Raw genomic sequence first — 19,207 nt, forward strand, 5'->3', positions numbered from 1 at the left:
GTCAACATGGCCTGTTGGAGTGTTGTGGGTATCAAGGAGTTAAACACTCTGTGCTAATAGGGAATGCTGACTCAGCAGCATGTGATGACTAAGCATCATGAGACATGGGACGTTGCCTAATGGATACATTGCCAACTAGTATAGAGAGGATTGGTTGACTTCAGTTGGTAGGGGTATGAAGAGGTGATGGCTTCTCCCCTGAATGTAATTCTACCTGTATGCTGTGTATACAACAAGACTGCTTTACGATGCTGCAAGACTGCGACTGAATAGAGCCTTAATGGTCAAGGATGATGGTCTACCCAGCCTAGCAATCAGTTTCCAGGAGTGACCAGCCAGATGTCTCCAGGTACTCACGAGTAGTGCATGCAGGTTAAGTTGGCTAACCCTGGGACCCACCACAGGGTATGGAGGCCCTGTTTAGCTACCATGGCTTTCCCCCTAAAAAGTATCCATTACATGCCACACCACAGAAACACCCTCCAAAACGTTTTGAGGAGCAGTGGTGGAATTTTGTCTGAGCACATGCCGGCACAACGAGAAGAACCTTTCACCGTGAATTTCAGCCTGTTAAATTGCAGCTCACTGCAGTGAAACATTCCTGACAACTAGCAAGCAGTAAGTGGGAAAGCTTTTAAGGAAAACAAAACAAAACACACATCAGACACGTTTCACCCATATACTGAGCGAAAATTGCTTTCCTTCCCATTCAGGCTAAACATGCTTGATAACAGCTGCATCAAAATCCCATTAGTTTTTCGTCTTGTTCATTTTGAGACTTGCGGGGTGAAAGCCGAATTCTGATGGAAGGGAAAGCACTCTAGCAACAGACTTACTTGTGCTGGGAGTTATAAACTGAAAACTTTGCCTCCAACTATTTTATTTCCCATATATGTGTGTGTGTGTGTGTGTGTGTGTGTGTGTGTGTGTGTGTGTGTCATATCATGTTGCTGGACTAAGTTCTCCATGGAACAGAGATCAATCTCAGATGCAGTGGAAAAAAGAAGCAAATACTCTTTTTTGGAATGTACTTAACAAAAATATGAACCAGAGGCCTTCTTATTAGAGATAATGTCAACTGAAATCAAGAAAGAAGTAAGACCACTCTTTATGTACGCAACATCTGCAGCCAGGATTCTGGTCTCAATGAATTGGAAGAGTAAAAGTACACCTACAAAGTCAGAATGGCAGGTAAAAATGACAGAATACATCCAAATGGCAAGAATGATGGGAAGAGATGGAGGGTACTCAATGCAGAGGGTGAATAAAGAATGGATAGTATTTAAAGAATATTTGAAAAACTACTATGATAGCAAAAATCTCCTGGCAGACCTTGAATGATTCTTGTAATGTATAGACAATAAACTAAAGAATTTTTCTCTGAAGGAAATTAAGGAAACAAAGTACAATAACATGATACTGTATAAAAAGAAAAACAAATGAGATTCATTTTTTTGAGAACAATCCGAAGTTCATTTTATCTTCCTTATCTTTGTTCTTTCTTTTCTTTCTTTTTTTCCTTCTCTATTTTTCATTGTTGTTGTTTTTTCTTTTTTCTGTGTAGTGTACGTGCATAAATTGTAACATGGTAAATTGCTGTGTAAATATGTGTTGAATGTTGAATGTTTAATAGATAGATAGATAGATAGATGATGATAGATTAGATAGATATAGATAGATGATAGATAGATAGAGATAGATAGATAGATAGATAGATAGATAGATAGATGATAGATATAGATGATATGTGAACCAGGGTCAGCATGATGGGTTGGCATCGCTGGGTATTTGCTGAGGTCCATAGTCCTGCAGGGGTCCCTCTGCTGCTGCTTCTCCTACCTTGCTGTCACTGCCTATTCAGCTATTCTATCCAACAGGCAGAGACCTGAAAAAAGGAAATGGGGTGTCTGCCTCCTCTCGCTTTGCAATCTTCAGCCTAATCTACACCTGGGCCAGCCCACCCATGAGACAGGGTGAGGTTGTCGCCTCGGGCGGCACAAGTGACAGAGGCCGCAGATGAGGCCTCCAAAAAGGCTGCTGCAGATATCGAGTGAATCCAGAAAATGATTGGAGTGAAAGGAGAGTAAAGTTAAGATAGAAGAAGAGATTAAAGAAATAATGAAATGTGTTTAAGCTAGTTGGAAAAATAAAGTAGCGTAACAAGAACGGCTGGAAGTCACTTGGTGGGTGTCCGTGTGGGGTAGGTGTGTTGATATGTATAGTATAGGTAGGTATTATATAGAGTAATGTAGGTGTGTTTTATGTTATGAAAATAAAGTAGTGTGCTATGTACGTATATTATGTAATTGTGTAAATGTATATGTATGTGTTAATGCATTGTTTTAAAAAAGGCTGGTGCAGTGCGCTTCTTGCAAGCCAGGTCGCCCGTCACCCCAAAAACCTCTTGAAAAATAGGAGATGCTGCTGGTCTGTGTCCACACCTAGGGAGGAAATTGCAGGGTGCTGCTCTTCTTTCCTGGCAGGGGTGGAGGACCCCGTTTTGTGGTTTGCCTCAGGTGCCAAAATATCTTGAGCCAGCCGTGATCTGCACTATACATACCGCTTTGAACAGCCACTGTTTCCCCAAAAACACCCTGGGAGCTGCAGCTTCGTAATGGTTGTCAGGAGTCCACTGTCCCCCTCCCAGAGCTACAGTTTCCAGAGTGGTTTAACAGTCAATCCCTTTTCCTATATGCAGCTCAGAGGAAAGAGATCCAGGAATGTGCCTACCATCGGAAGGGTTGCAGTTCCCTGCCATCCCCACGGAGATGCCGAAGAAAACAAAGACTGGTCACCTAGAAACGAAAGAAAATATTAGATATAAATTGCTCCCGTGCCTTAAAATCGCTGCAGTACCTGATGTAAGATTGGACGGGGGGTGGGGGAGAGAAAACTCAAAACAACCTAACACAATCCTGCAAATACTGTCCCAGATTGAAAGTGCTGCCTGCCTGTCCTCCTTAACATGCAGAATAAACAGATGGGCAGTGCAAACAGAGCTTCTTCGCTACCCAGGTATCTGCAAGAGAGCTTCCTCTGCCCTCTGCATTCAGTTCTTCAAATGGGGTCCCGCTTTTAGCTGAGACATAACACTGGCTCCCTGCACCCTGCACTTTGTAAATCAGGGACAAACTACACGAGATATCCTTCACACAATGAGCCATTGTGACAATGGCTTTCAAAGCTTTAATGGTAGTTGTGGGGTCTCCAATTCAAATGTGGATGGAGTACAGAGTTATTATTCTGATAATATATCAAGTGTCCTTCATCTGAGGAGCTGAGGGTGGTATACAATTCAGAAACACAAAAATATATACCATGGAAACAAACAAAAACCATACCCCCCCAAAAAAAATTAAAAGGCCATCAATTGTTTAATCAGCCAAAGGCCTGGGAGAAGAGGAATGTTTTTGCTTGGCACCTAAGGGTGTGTAACAACAGCACCAGGCCAGTCTCCCTGGGGCATGTGGCTTGTGTGCAGAAGGTTGCAGGTTCAATCCATGGCAGCTCCAGAATATCCCTTGTCTGGAGGTCCTGGAGATCAGCTGTGAGTGAGTGTAAACAATGTTGAGCGAGGTCGACCATGCGTCTGACTAAGGCAGCTTCCTATGGGAAGTGGGGAGGGGGTCTTCAGGCATTTGCCCCTCTGGTGTGGTCCCGATCTACTTCCCCAACCTGACACTGCAAGAAAAAGCTTCCATGACAACGTATCATGTGGTTGGGGGGGGGTGTCTCACCTATTTTGGCTTTCCACAACCAATGCACTTCGTTCCTCAGGAGCAGGCTTCCTCAACCTCGGCCCTCCAGATGTTTTTGGCCTACAACTCCCATGATCCCTAGCTAGCAGGACCAGTGGTCAGGGATGATGGGAATTATAGTCTCAAAACATCTTGAGGGTCGAGTTTGAGGAAGCCCGGCTAAGGAGGGAGCACTTCCAGCTCCTGACACCAACCCCTCCCCCCATTCCACTGGTGCAAATTCTCTTCTGCATTCCCTTATTTTTAAAAAAGAAAAGGCACTGGGGTCCCCCCCCCTCCCACGTTCTTTATTTCTGAACAACACACTGTGTAAAGTACAACAGTGGGTGAAGCTGGGGTGTGGAATTCAAAGGAGTGGGGATTGTGAAAGGAGAAAACGGGGGGGGGGAGGAATAATAAAAGGATTGAGTGGTATTTGAGGGAATTGTGTAAGCAATGATACACGTAGGTAATCCAGTTCTGTTTGTTGAATCGACTAGTATTAAAAGTCATCTGTAAATACCTGCGGAGGCAAACCAACTGTTCTAGGAAGTGTTTTCTTGGCACAGACTTTTAAACATAATCTCCTAAGGGGTGAGGGCATAGCTCAGAAACACAGTGCATGCTTTGCATGCAGATGGTCCCAGGTTGAATACCTGGTGGCATCTCCACTTAAAAGCAGCTTGCGTCAGATAATGGGAATGAACTTCTTTCCTGAGACACTGGAGAGACACTGCCAGTTAGGGTAGACAATATGGGGCTGGATGGATAAATACCGTGACCCAGTGGCAGCTGGTGCCCACTGGGGTGCTGGGATGGAATGCAGGAAGCCCAAACAGCAAGAGGAGCCAGAGCCAATGACAGGCAAAGTCAATGAGTCCAAATGTTGCCCCCACCCTCCTCCCTCCTATATTCTAAGCAAGCAATCCTGAAGCTAAGCAGGAGAAAACTGACAAGCAGTTCCGCCTCTGGGGACCAGTTGCGTACCTTCCAACACAATGCAGCAGCCTAGGTCTGGAACACCACCTTCTGGGTCTGCACTCCCATGTGAGTCAAGTGCCCCATACCAGATCGTGGCCCCAAAATAAGGGTTTTTTCTGGGCACAGAACCCCAAAACCTGTGTTTTTGGGTGCTGTGCCCAAAATCGCATGAGATTGTGGCAGCCATTTTGGACACTGTCCACTCACGGGAGGGAAACAGGGTGATCCGTGTTTTTTTTCCAGGACAGTTGATAAGTATGTCAGTTGTAAGCAAGCAAACAGGCAGGTGTGGGCTAGCTGAGAGACTTGAGTTGATGGGAAAGTTCCTTGTCCACTCTAATGAACCAGCCTCCACTGGCTGGTTCATTGGTGCTTTATCAGCAATGAAATGATCTGGTGCAGCCCACCCCAGCTTGGTGCCTTCCAGAAATCATTGTATTATGACTTCCATCATCCCTGACCATCAATCATGCTGGCTGAACTGGTTGGTTTGATTGATATCTGGTGGGAGTTTGAGTCCAAAATTTCCGGAGGCTACCATGCTGTGGATGGCTGATTTGCATTCAACATGCACTCATTATCATTTTGCAACATGCAACATTCTCACTTTGTCTAGAGTTTGCAAAGCCCTAGTTAATGGGGAAGGGACTTCCCCTGCAAGATCATAGAGAACATTGGTATATCTCTTCTGGATTGCATGCAATCTTTTCTAGGAGGAAAAAAACCACCATTTCCACTTACCTACAGCAGCAGTAAAATACTGCTCAATCTCATTGGCCGTGAGCACTCTTTCCCATATGATAAATTCATCAAAAGCCCCATTGACGTAACGCTTAGCCTGGTCACCCTCTGACCCTGTCAACATGTTTGAATTAGAGTCATCGTAGCTGTAGAAAGGTGTCCCCTTTGGATCAGTGGTATTTAAGGTTCCATTGACGTAGACTTTCAAGCCATCTTCAGATTTCCAGGTAAACAGAACATGAGTCCATTGGGGACCTGAATGAAAAGCACAGAAAGCTAGTGCAGACACCATGACTCTATAAACCCATTTAAGAACAGCCCAAAATCCCTACAGCAATCTGTTTCCCACAGTGCCCAACCAGATGGTGGCTATGGGAAGCCCATAAGCAAGGTGTGAGGACAAGAGCCCTCTCCCCCTGTTGTTCCCCAGTGACTGGTATTCTGAGACATGTAGATATCTGGTCTTTAGGATAGTAGATTGCCCTCATGACTAGTAGCTATTGATAGCCTTACCCTGCACGAATGGAACTACTCAAATTCATTTCCCTCTACTCAAATAGATTCCCTCTCATTGTTAGGTTTCTGTCTGCTGTATCTTCAAGCTCTATAATGCTATTGTGTAGGTTGGGAGAGGATGGGCTTCTGCAAATTGTAACTGCTATGCATGTAATGGGGGGAGGGGAATACATTTCTCAATATAGCACCGTGTTTGTCTATCCCACCCCCTTTAAAGCCATCCACACTAGAAGCTATCACAAAAGGTATTAATGAGTAATTAAATGGTGCAATTCATTATGTGAAGAAGCAGTCTATTTTGTCTTTCCTAGATCTATTGCCAATCTAATTCACCAGGAGGAATTAATGGACTTACATTAGTCAATTCCAATGGGTCTGTTCTGAGTCAAACTAACATTGGATGCAACCCTAAATTTCTAGCCTGCATGACATTGCCTGGTGAATTCTCAGAAGCTGAGTAAGATTTCTAGCGCTCAGGAGGGTGAGGTTTCAGTACTCTACATCATGAATAGTGGAACTAGAATTGTGCAGATAAGCACAACTATTCAACTTTGCATCCTTTATGCAATTTTGGCAGGATACAGAACCCAGCTTTTCTCAATGCAGAATTCTGGCAAACTTAAGCGCAGACATCCCCAATAATAGCTGCATAATGGAAGGGTGAAGTTCAAGAGATGTAGCTTTTTTCCATCACAATGCAATGGGGAGGAAAGGATCTATACTTTCAATACTCTCTTCCCTGCTAGGCAGTTGTTAAAGGCAGAAGAGTTCACCTTTTAAGACCCTTTGAATGTGACCTTTTTATGTAAAAATACATTTACTATGGTTCATCACTAAATTTCAATGAATCCATACAGACCTGAAAAATCCAAATTTACCTGGCGGAATGAAATCGGCTTCCCACTTCTTTGAAATCTGATGGTTAAAGAGCTCTATAGACCCTTTGCTTTCACTGAAGTAGACTTTAAATCCACTGGAAAGTACCTGATCCCCATATGCAGGAGGGGGCTTAGTCTGCTGCTCCTGAGTCTTCCAGAAAAAAGAGAAGGTTACACCTAAAGAATGGCAAAAAGAACATGAATTGTCTGTGAGAAGATAGACGTGGAACTGAAGTTCATCAGAACAGAGGTGGGTGCAGCCCAGCTTGAGCAGGGCACACCTCAGTTGTGCTTCCACTTTGGCTAATCTACTTTATTTACATATAAACACACACGGAGCACTGCAACATGGCTCCCTCTCTCTCTAGCATCAGACAGCAGAGAGATAAATAACAAAGGACAATAGTCCCACTTCACGGAACACAGTAACACAGACATCCTATCTCTGTCACTTCCCACTCTGTGGAGTCAAAACACAGACCGTCATGTGATAGACAAAAAACCCATGACTGCAATCATAGATCAGGAATTCTAACATCTACTGCAACTAGGTTGCTCCTCCCTCATTTTGCAATCCTGCCTAATTACCTCCACCTGTGTCTCCACACTCTCCCCCTCTGTCAGCAATGGGACACAGTCGGTGCTGGAGAGGGAGGGGCAGAGAGCAGTTTCGGTTTTTCCCAGTTTCTCATTTTTCCAATCTTAAATTCAGATTTTCACATTTCCAAACCAGTTTACAACAACAACAACAACAACAACAACAACAATAATAATAATAATAATAAGGTCCTCATGAAAATGAGCCCCAGTCAGCATGGCCAGAGGTCAGGGATGATGAGATCTATAGCCCATTGGCATTTGGGAGACACTACATTGATTGGATCAAGATGAGTTCTGGGGTCATCATCAATTTATTAATCACCTTATATAGAATAGTCTCAGGGCAATGTATCATTTTGAAAAGCAACAAATAAATAAATAAGGCACGCGCAGAACAGCAGATACATTTAAAAATAAACTAGAAAGAATGAAACATAGATACTCATGGCAAAGGCCCACTCAAAGCTGGGGAAGCTTCTCAAAACACAAATGCCTTCATTTGTTTCCAGAAAGAGCGAATAGTGGACAAAGACTCTACTCCACAGAAATGTATAACTGTAAGGGGACCATAAGGTTAATCTAGTCCAACCCCTTGCGATGCAGGAATCTTTTGCCCGACGTGGGGCTCAAACCCACAACCCTAAGATTAAGGGTCTCAGGCTTTACCGACTGAGCTAGGGACAGCCACGTTAAAAGCCCTGCTCTGAGTTGCTGTGGCTTCTGCGCTCTTTGGAACTTGCAGGAGAAACTTTGCCACAGACCACAGCAATCTACTGGGTGCAGGAGGGACAAGCCAATCTCTGAAGTGTTGCCTCTGCAACCCTTTCCTGAACCAAGGGGCCAGGGCTGCATCCACCAGGCAAACGCCCGGTCGCTGATATTCCCTGCTTTCCGCTCCAGTCCTTTCCGCAAGGGGAAAATGTGTGGTTTTGCTAGCATTGTTGATTATTATTTTAGGCCTGCTGAGTTTGGTATTTCTGTTGGTGGAGGGAAGCATGCCGTCAGGCTCAGAGTGGAAGGTTGCCAAGCTGAGCTACAGTTGTGGTCCTCCCCGTTCTCCAGGAATTTCAGCTCTGAGTCTGACTGACTAAGCTCTCCCTTGTTTACACCCTACATTGGTAGGACAACAGTCTGAAGAGTTGAGTTTTGTGAAAACGTCTCTTCCCTTTTGCCAAAGCCATCTAAATGTCAGTCACTGTCAGTGGGGGGGGGGGGACAAGCAGGGACGGGTGAATCAGTCCATTTTGTAGGAATTGGAGAATCTGTCAGTTTAATTTCTTTCAGTTTCTCATTTCTCCAGTGTTTAAATTCATTCCTCTGCATTTCTGCAGCAATTTTCTTTTCTTTTCTTTTTTAAAATCCTCCTAAAAATTCTTCATCATTTTAGTGTGACTTTCTCCTAATAAGCACATTTTTGTATGCAGTTTTTATCACAGTACACATTCAATTTCTCCTGATACAATGCATTTTTCTCCTGATACAATGCATTTTTGTACATTTTCTCCCACTAATATATTCTTTTTTTATGCAGACTTCCCCCTAAAATTTCCATTTTTGTAAACACTGTTTGATTCGAGAACTGCATTGCAAAATTCAGGTAAATGCAATATGCACATTTTGAATAACAACTGTTTGCATACATGTTTCAGAATGCTCAGATTAGCTAGATATTCTTTTAAATGCAGGATGAATAAAATCCCCTCCCCCAATGCCTAGAGAAGGGGGAGCTTTTGTGCACCCCAGACAAGGAGTTCACCCTCACACATTGCTAGATTCCTGGAGCATACAAATTGCAGTTGCATTCCACACTGGAATTTAAAAAAGAAAAAGGCTACAGTCCTAAGCATGCTTGATAGACACCCAAGCATCTTCTTTTAAAATAGACAGAGTTGTTCAGGTTGTGTGCTGCCCACCTGTCTAAGCTTGGCAACAACAACAGCAACAATTTATTATTTGTCCCCCCACTGACTGGGTTGGCAGCGATGTCAGGCTGCGTGATATTCAGGCAAGCCAGCTGTGATGGGTTGCAGCTACCTTAGTTTGATGGTGATGAGCCAGGTGAGGTCACCTGTTCAACTCTGGTGGAGCAGGAGGCATTGAATGGATGCATGTCAGGAGTAAACAGCATGGGGGCTCCTTTAAGGGACATTTGGGGTGTTACATCAAGACCCCAGCCCAGTTCAGGGTTGCCCTGTTTGCCGCAAACATACCAAAGTTGCAGGTATGACTCACAGTTCAGCTGTAGGCTTGAACTTCCTACCTCTTCTGAAATGTTCTTCCACCATGGTTCCTCCCTGACATTTATAAGGGTATGTGACTTTCCCCATCTCCTTTTTCATACCATTGTTACTCGCCACACAATGCAGTGTTTGAATGCCTTAATGATCTTGCTTGTGAGCCCTGGGAAAGCCAGTGATGGCATGATAAACATTTACCCAGTGCCTTATATTATCCTCGTGATTAGAGAATGAACATTGCAGACTGAGAGGTTTTTATTTCCCAAATGGTGTGCTTGTGTGAGTTGGAGAATATTTCTTATACACACAACAAAATGTGCCGATATCAGCAAACAAATCCCTCTGGCCTGTCGAGACTAGATGAAAAGGCATCATTTCAGGAAAATGGGTTGCACAGGCTGAATCCATTGGTCTGCTGCCGCTTTTGCCCTGGTTGGAACCAACAGCTCTTTGGTTCCTCCACTTCTGGAACCCTACATGACTGGGGTTCTAGATCATGTGGGAAGCCACTGTGAGTGGTGGAGGAGCCCCACATCACCCAGTTACATTCCATGAGATGGAGGGCATCAAGGAGGGTGGCAAAAGAGGTGGACCTCAGCACTCTCACCCCCCACTTGCATGTGGGGTTTACACATGAGCAGAACGCATGAACAGGACTTAGGTCATTTCAGAACAACTAGAAGGGACAGTGTGTGTGTTGTGTGTGTGTGTGTGTGTGTGTGTGTGTGTGTGTGTGTAAAGCACGCCAAAAGAGAGGCTGTGACTCCGCCTACCACCAACATGCTGCCAACCAATTACTTCCAAGGGAATGGAGTCCTTGGCAGGGGAAAATGTTGTCTGCCCCTATCATAGCTTAATCCACCTCAAGAGATTGCTATGAGGTTAAAACAGAGACAAACACCTGTATGCTAGACTCCAGAAGAAATCATGGGACACCAACTGATTCTTTTCTTTCTTTTTTTCCTTTAAAGTGTTGGTGACATTCTTGAAGTGAATTTTTGGGGTATTGTTCTCCTGGACTGATTGCTGACCCGAATAAACTTACCATAGATCCTTAGAGAGATTCAAGCCAAATATTGTTCCTAACCAGCAATACTTATAACTTGAGAGATCTAATGCAGTCCTAAGGGGGTGATGCTCAGCTTGTGATAGCGCTCTGAGATATGAGTCAAGAGAAGGATATTAAAATACAGGGAAGATGTCTCTAAAACACAGTCCTTCAAGACAAACTCTTTGTGGAATTTGCTTGGGGAATTTCTGGCAGCAGCGATCTAATTTCTTTTTTTCTTTTTAGAAGCCCATACTTAAATTACAGCAAGAAAACTGCACCAGTAATTCTGATAAATGCATTTGCATTTTCTAGGCAAATAATCTGGATTTTCTTTTTTCTTTTTCTTTTTCTAAAATTAAAATGGGAGGTTGCAGAAAATACACATAATTAAACCTCAAAAGAGTTGCTGATGCGTGTTTTCTTTCAGCAGCTTTCTCAGGATCCTCCTCCCTTTCTCTGGGAAAAGTGTGGTGCAATAAAGGAATATAATGGAGACAATGGCGACTGTGGCTTTGTACTAACCTTCAGGTTCACAGAATTCCGGGTTAACAATGCAAGAGTTCTGATGGCTTCCAAAAAGGAGGAAGGTCATTCCTTTAACATCTGGGACGCAGATGCCTTTGTTCACTATTCCTTCTACAATATCTACCAAAGGAGGGAAATTGTTTAAATGATACATTTATTTATTTTTAATAGCCTTGTCAGTTCAAACAGCCTAGGGATACAACTCAGGCAATTTTAAATAGCTTTCATCCTATTCCTCTCCCCTCAGTCCCATCTCTATGGGGCCTCAAACCCAAAGACCACTGCAATCCATCTCACTCCTTTGCATCCTCCCAGTGCTACTCAGACCCTCCCCCAAGTACTCCAGACTTAGTGCACTGCTTTAAATGTATAGTACACATGGGGCCTATCACTTTAAACACTCATGTCATTCCCCAGAGAATCACGGGAAACATAGTTTGTTAAGGGCGCTGAAAGAGACCCTCCATTCGCCTCCCAGAGCTAAAATAACCAAGGTTCCCTGAAAGGAGGCTCTGGTTATTAAACTACTCTGGGGACTGTAGAACCAGTAAGAGGAATAAGAGGCTCTGCTGTCTCTCAGCTTCTGCCCCCTGCAACTGGGAGAGCCAATAAGGGCCCTTAAACATTACATTGCAATTCATGAGCCATAGTTAAGGATTATCTGTAAAGAGCAATGCAAAACCATGGCTTGAAGAAGGTTTTAATTTACCATGGTTAAGTGCTACATGTGCACCAAGCTAACCATGATTGATGCAATTTCCATGTCTCTCTGCTTTCTCTTCTTTTTGAGGTGACAAGTAGATGGTATACAGTAGATCCAAGTTGAGGTATACAGTAGATGGTTTCTGGGGCAGCAGAATGCAGCTTAGCAAACCATGGTTTCACAGTATTTTTGATATTGTAACCAGAGTTAAGGCCACAACCCTTGGTTAGACCTAATCATCCTGTTTTGTCTCCCCTGGAGCTACTAAAGTATTATTTACTACAAGCTGAAGCATACAGTAAATCAGGCATAGGCAAACTCAGCCCTCCAGACGTTTTTGGCCTACAACTCCCATGATCCCTAGCTAACAGGACCAGTAGTCTGGGATGATGGGAATTGTAGTCCCAAAACATCTGGAGGGCCGAGTTTGCCTATGCCTGCAGTAAATGGTTTCTGGGGCAGCAGAATGCAGCTCAGCAAACCATGGTTTCACAGTATTTTTTAATATTGTAACCAGAGTTAAGGCCACAAACCATAGTTAGACCTAATCATCATCCTGTTTTGTCTCCCCTGGACTTACTGGAGTATCATTTACTGAACCTGCATACCCACAAAGAGACTCCTTTATACTCTGTTTTGAGAGGGAGAATTTCCATTTAAAACCACACAGATTTAAAATAATTTTTAAAGAAAAACGGAGCCTGCTTTAAAACCACGTCTAGCTTACAGCATTATTCAGAATGGCCCGAGAGTGACAAATGCAGAAGAATCGTACTGAATCCTCACCTACAGTTGCAGAGAAGTTAGAGTAGGCAGAATCATTGGTATATACAAAAGTAGAATTATGGGAAGGAAGCACAGTGAAGTTGTGGAATCTTAAAGCTGGGTGGAACGACAAAAGACAAAAAAAAAGAGAAAAGCAACACAATGAATAAATGCAAGATGAATATGAATCAGCCAGTCTGTATCTCTCAATGTGGGGAATGAACAGTAAAGTAGTGAAAGCTCCTCCCAGGGGATTGTACCCAGATTGGGGACAGCGAGCACATTCAGCAGCAGATGGCTTGGTGGGGCAGAACTGCTTACCAGGAGAGAGAAGGGGAGCTGGCACAGAGGGTGTTGCGGTGCTAATGTACTGGCAGGCACACTGGATTGGTTCCATTGATGCATTTGCCCTGCACCACCTGCCCTGCTGCCTCACCCTTTGTGGAGGTAATGCTCCGCTTTGCAAAGGCAAACCTTGCACCAGCCATGCAACAGTATGTCAAGAAGCGTTACGCCTGTTTTCCCTGACCTTCTTGGCTAGAAAACAGAGTATGGTTGGGATCTGACCGAAATGACAAAGCATCTTCCAGGTCCAACCCCTGCCACATAGTGGTGCAGCAATAAAACAGCTGGCATGTTTTCAAAGCTAAGCAGGATCCAGTATGGTTTCAAATTGGATGGGAGACCACATGTTGAGATGCCTGCATTGCAGGGGGTTGGACTAGAGGAGAATTGGGATCCCTTCCAACTCTACAATTCTAGGATTCTATGATCTCTACATGGGCCTCTAGAATTGCCTGAAACCCCAATTGTCTGCCAATCAGTGCAGACAACACTGAACAAAGTTCTAAAAACTTTGGTGTTTCCCCCAAAAGGCAACCAACACCTCATTTGTGTGGATGGGTGATGCCATTTGGGCTAAATAAGCAATGGCACTCGCAGCCAAGAGAGAGAATGGTATTGGCGCTTGACTCGGGAACTCCCATGTAGATCAGTGGAGGCCAATTCTCATCAAGACTGGTGAGACTGGAGGACCACAGCAGGTAGAGTCAGATTCAATGAAAGCCAGAGCCACTTAAGTCTGCTTTCATCCCATCCTCTGTTGAGTTCCACAAAGGTAACACCAAGAGCAAGGCAGAGGAGGCTAACAGCCACCAGTGGTACCCTGTGGTCTGGTTGTAAGTAGGGAGACAGGAGGACAAGGGCACAGTGAGTTTGGTGTGGCAGTGCCCCACTGGCACCAATGGACCCAGACTCCACTGATTTCATAGCAAATGGCCATTTAAGTGTTACAGTAAAAATTTTACTTGCTGCTCCACTATTTCCCCCCTACAACACAGAGATACCTTGCATCAAAGTCACCTCCAAAATGTGTATATATATATGTATCACTTCTATCCATCTAATCTATCTATGCATGTATCTAAAAAAAGCCAGTCTGATGACGCTGGTATCTGCAGAAACAAGCAATTGAGAGATACAGAACTGGATTTACAGCCACACAAAGATTTCAACAAATGAAATGGATTAACATGAAATGCAAGCTTATGACGCTCTGAGGATTGATGAGCGGGAAACATGGAGTGAAAAAACACAACTGCGTGGGACTTATGGCGGATGCGAAGGCTGAGTTGGGTGGGTACAAGTAAATAAAACATGAAAGACTCTTTGGCTACCAAAGGAAGAAATGCATATAATCAGAGAGTGATATCAAAGCAGTGATTTTGCTGCTGCGGCATCCATGAAAGGAGACCTTCTAGGACAGGGCTAGAGAGCCAGGCGGCCTCCAGGTGCTATTGGACTACAGTTCCCATCAGCCCCAAACAGTAAGGTCAATGGTCAGGGGTGGCAAGAGCTGTAGCCCAGCAACATCCAGTCAGCCACAGGTTCCCCATCCATGTCCAAGCAGGCTCCCTGCTGTTATGACGTTACACAACCAAAACAATACATATAGCCCCATCTTACTACTGTCCATTCAGTAGTAAGGCCTACTGAGTTCCATGGCACTTGCTCCTGTGTGAGGCGTGTGTAGGTTTTGCAACCTTAGTCCTGGTTCACATATGCATATGCTCAGATATGTAAGCTAGGCGTCAAATGGTTCCTTAAACCAGGGTTACAGTTGCCAAAATGGAATGCCTAGCTGCCAGAGACAGAGAGCTTGAAAGTTGTATTTTTCAATATGACTTTTTGGTTGCTGAAATTCGTTATGATTGTGTAGCTAAAATATCACAGATAGAATTCCAAAGAATGTGTTGCTAGTGTGTGGAAACAGTCAAGATCCTCAGGCATGTACCTCCAGATGGTAGAGGTGTCAGTGCCACCTTGACACCTGGGCATCTTCACAAAGCGGCCAATAAAGGTAAAGGGACCCCTGACCATTAGGTCCAGTCATGACCAACTCTGGGGTTGCGGCGCTCATCTCACTTTATTGGCCAAGGGAGCCGGCGTACAGCTTCCGGGTCATGTGGCCAGCATGACTAAGCTGCTTCTGGAGAACCAAAGCAGTGCACGGAAACACCATTTACCTTCCCGCCGGAGCGGTACCTATTTATCTACTTGCACTTTGACGTGCTTTCGAACTGCTAGGTTGGCAGGAGCAGGGACCGAGCAACGGGAACTCACCCCGTCACGGGGATTCGAACCGCTGACCTTCTGATCGGCAAGTCCTAGGCTCTGTGGTTTAACCCACAGAGCCACCCGCGTCCCGCCAAAAGTGGCCAATAGCCAGGTGCAAATTGCACCTGGCGCCAAGCGAATTTCAGACACTGTATGCTTATTGTTCATTGGACCAAGAAGTAACTTGTTGCATGTCTGAATGAGCCATCACAGAGTATCAGTTGCCATAAAGAAAAGTTTTAGATCATGGAAAGTTGTTACAGAATCAACACATTTCATTGGAGAGGGTGAGGGTCCCTATTCATATATTCACCTGCCACCTTTAAGGTTCAGTCTTAATGGGAGATGAAGTGGTCAAAGGACTTCTGAACTGTACCACTTTGTGTGGTGGTGAGAGACAACTCAACACTACACATTGTATGTGTTGGGTGAACAACTCCACACAGAAAACTAGCATGTCCTGAGAGAAGGTTTAGACCAGGACACACTTCTCCCTGACATGCATCTTTTTATGAGCATTCAACCCACACATGCACCCTGAAGTCAAAAGTGGTTCTGTCCAAGCCTCCCTCATTGCTATTTCTGCTTCTGTGGACCAGCCTAAACGCTGGATAAATCTTGTGATGGGGTACCAAGTCAAGTGTGATTCCCATGCATTTGTGAACCAGCCTGGGGTGCTTACATTCCTATCCAAACACGAACCACAGGGAGCATCATCAGAAGGCAGAAGGCATGCTTTGTGCCTATATCTACATAACACACACACAAATCCAACCACAGTCCACAAACACAAATGAGTTTCAGTGCAGGATCTAAAGGACAGCATGAGCAAAAGCCTTCTTGGGATTGGGGGATGAAGACCACTTTCAGATGTGGGGCAAACATGCATTACCCCACAGAGACACACACACCCAATACCCCCAAACTGTGTTAATAATGCATAGCTTTATCCCATGTGGTTTCCACGTGACGGAGGCACCACTTGGTATTGCGCTAATTTTTAAGCACACACAACACAGCTGGTTATCATTGCCCCTCCGAACCCATCATCAATGTTTCAGTTTGGCTCATGAGGTTGCCCACCCACCAATATTGTCTTTGAAAGCATGGTTCTGTGTGGGTCACCAGCCCGCCTCTTTCCCCACCAAAGATCAATGCAGTCTGTGGTTTGAAATGCCAACAGAAAAGGTCATTTGGGTCCAAAACATTTGCTGGGCCAATCGACAAACACAAGTGGGTAGCCCACAAAGCCAGTGTTTCTCAACCTTGCTTTCTTACACTCTGAATTTCATAAAGATTTAAGTCACTCTAAAGGGAGTGGGGAATCACCGTTCTTCGATCTACCTCCATTTGCGTCTCGCAACTCGTGGATTCCTTCCACAGCCCCCAGAGGCCAATAGTGCGATGCTTGGGCCAGGACATCAAAACCTGTCAAGAAAACACAATGTCAAGGACTGCTTTGAAGATGTCTTCCACAGGGAGTGTCTTATACAAAGTCTGACCATTGAGTTCATCTAGTTCAAGTATTGTCTACACTGACCGTCAGCAGCTTCCCAGGATTTAAGGCAGTGTGGTAGAGTGGTTAGAATGTCAGACTGAAACCTGGGAAACCAGGGTTCAAATCCCCCACTCCAGCCTTGACGCTCACTGAGTGACCATTGGCCAACCCCTGTCTCTCAGCCTAACCTACCCCACAGGGTTGTTGTGGGGCAAAGTGGGGAGAGGGAGAGCCACCTGTGCCACCTTGAGCTCCTTGGAAGAAAGGTGGAAAATAAATAAACAAACCCTATCTGGAGACACCAAGATTTGAACCTGGGACCTTCTGCATTCAAAGCAGATGTTCTGCCACTGAGCTACAACCCATCTCTTGAGCATAATGGGAATAGGATCAACTCCTCTCCAGCAAATGAAGCAACCACATATTGGTTCCCTTATTATTATTTTCCATTTCATTTCATTTATTTAATTTGTGATTCACTTCCCACGAGGCACCTCAAAGTGATTTACAGTGTACTAAAAAACATATGCAGAGCGTTTGAATAGATAAAAACCAATTAAAAGCTAATTATAGAGATGAGAACATTTTTTTAAAAAAAAAGCAACATCAATAACGCATATATAGTCAATTCAAATCCATTGCAGGTACCAGCTCAGATTACTGAACAAACCAAAAATCTCTACTCAGAAGGCATTGAAAGAGGAAAGTCTTCATTGGGTCGTGAAAAGATAGTCTGAAATGAGGCAGACAGCACAGTGTAGTGGTTAGAATATTGCAGTAGGACCTGGGAGATCAGGGTTCAAATCCCACCCAGCCATGAAGTGGTGACCTTGGGCCAGTCATTGCTTTTCAGCCTAACCAACCTCACAGGGTTGTTGTGGAGTTTAAATGGCAAGGGGTAGACCTGTGTCAGCCAACTTGAGACACTTGGGGGAAAGGGTGAGGTATAAATTAACAATACTGATATGCAATGGGAAGGAGTTTTCAAGGGTGGGTGCTGCCACACAATGTATGTATTTATGTTTGCTTCATTCAATGAGTCTACTCTGAGTAAGACTAGCACTGCATGCAATCCCATGGGGGGGGGGGTTTAGATGTGGAAGAATGGCCTCAATCTGCAAAGAAACATCTGGAAAAGCAAACATTTAACAATTCCACCATTCTGCGCGCACGTGCACACACACAGAGAGAACATCTGTGGGTTTTTGTTTTCTGCTTTCTGCTTCCTACCAGCAAATAAATAAGCCCCGCAGCTAATCAGTAATGCTGAGTTTCCTTAAGTGCTTTATTCAGCTGCAGATGGTCATCTGCACTGAAATCGAAGTGCACAAGCTAACAAAGAACCAGCCCTCCAAGGGCTTTTGCTTCCCAGTGACAACATAGCGGCAGAATACCAATGTAAGAAGAGTCCGAATCAGGCCTGGGGCCCGTCTAGTCCAGCATGCTGTTGCTGCAGTGCCCAACCAAATGCCCTTGGGAAGCCCACTCTGCTGGGCCCGGGGGTTAACCCGAGCAATGCAGTCCAGGTCTGGTCCCAAATCCAAGGATTCTACAAAGAGTCAGTCCGACAGGGCCCAAGCAGGAAACCAGGCTAGGTTGGGTGCAGGGTCTCAGGCAGGTTCTAGTAAACAGCAATGTTGCTCCTGCAACGTGGGACAGGGTCTGACATCCTTTTATCTTTGTCGGGGTAACAGCCGGTCTTGATCCCCCGGTGACTCATCTCCCTGTCTCGCCCAAAGGCGAACACTCCTCCTGCAAGTACTCAGGTCTCTCCTCCTCTCAGACCTTAGTCTCTGCAGCATGGAAGATGTCGGTGGATTACTAGACCCAGGGGCCACCTCAGCCTCCCCTGAGTGGAGCAGCTGTAAGTGATGGCCCAGCTGAAGGCAACGAGGTAATCCCTGCATCTGGAGCCAGAGCAGGCTCAGGCCCCTGACTCGGCCCAGCTGGTGTTTGTTTCAGGGGAACCTGTGCAGACTGGGGCTCTCCAGGAACAGGTCCCAGACTTGGTTCAGATGATGTCTGAGGCAAAGGATCCAGTGCGGACTGAGACCCCTCTGGTTCCGAGCCCGAGCCCAAGTCCCAGGCCATCACACCCACAAGTGGGAAATGAGTACAACAGCACTGGCATTCAGAGCCATGTTGCCTCTGACAACAGACATAAGCCCATCATGGCTAGTAGGCCTTGGTTGGTCCTTCCGTGCAGGAGGATGAAATGATGGTTCAGGTGGCCCAGCATGGGGAGGAGGCATAGATGAAGGCAGGGATTGGTGTCTATATAGCACAAGAAGACATTTTAAAGTGTTGGCCCTAGCAAGCAGGGAGGGGGCTTACTTGGGACCCGCTTTAGGCATCCCAA

General features: G+C 45.0%; 1 protein-coding gene across 2 annotated transcripts in view; it reads right to left on the reverse strand.

The window, feature by feature from the left end:
* ADGRD1 (adhesion G protein-coupled receptor D1) overlaps window positions 1-19,207 on the reverse strand; it is a 262,582-nt gene that overhangs the window by 231,159 nt on the left and 12,216 nt on the right. The window contains exons 3-8 of one of the 2 annotated variants that reach the window (XM_081893300.1): window positions 16,695-16,778; window positions 12,756-12,851; window positions 11,264-11,386; window positions 6,854-7,030; window positions 5,460-5,714; window positions 2,731-2,795 (exon numbers count right to left, since the gene is read on the reverse strand). In XM_081893300.1, the coding sequence (XP_081749426.1) occupies window positions 2,731-2,795; window positions 5,460-5,714; window positions 6,854-7,030; window positions 11,264-11,386; window positions 12,756-12,851; window positions 16,695-16,778 (800 nt within the window). The remainder of the gene's footprint in view (window positions 1-2,730; window positions 2,796-5,459; window positions 5,715-6,853; window positions 7,031-11,263; window positions 11,387-12,755; window positions 12,852-16,694; window positions 16,779-19,207) is intronic. The other variant, XM_081893301.1, reaches the window with a different exon arrangement.

This window comes from Podarcis melisellensis (assembly GCF_964234715.1).
Source record: "Podarcis melisellensis genome assembly, chromosome: 16".
In the NCBI taxonomy this organism is placed as follows: domain Eukaryota; kingdom Metazoa; phylum Chordata; class Lepidosauria; order Squamata; family Lacertidae; genus Podarcis; species Podarcis melisellensis.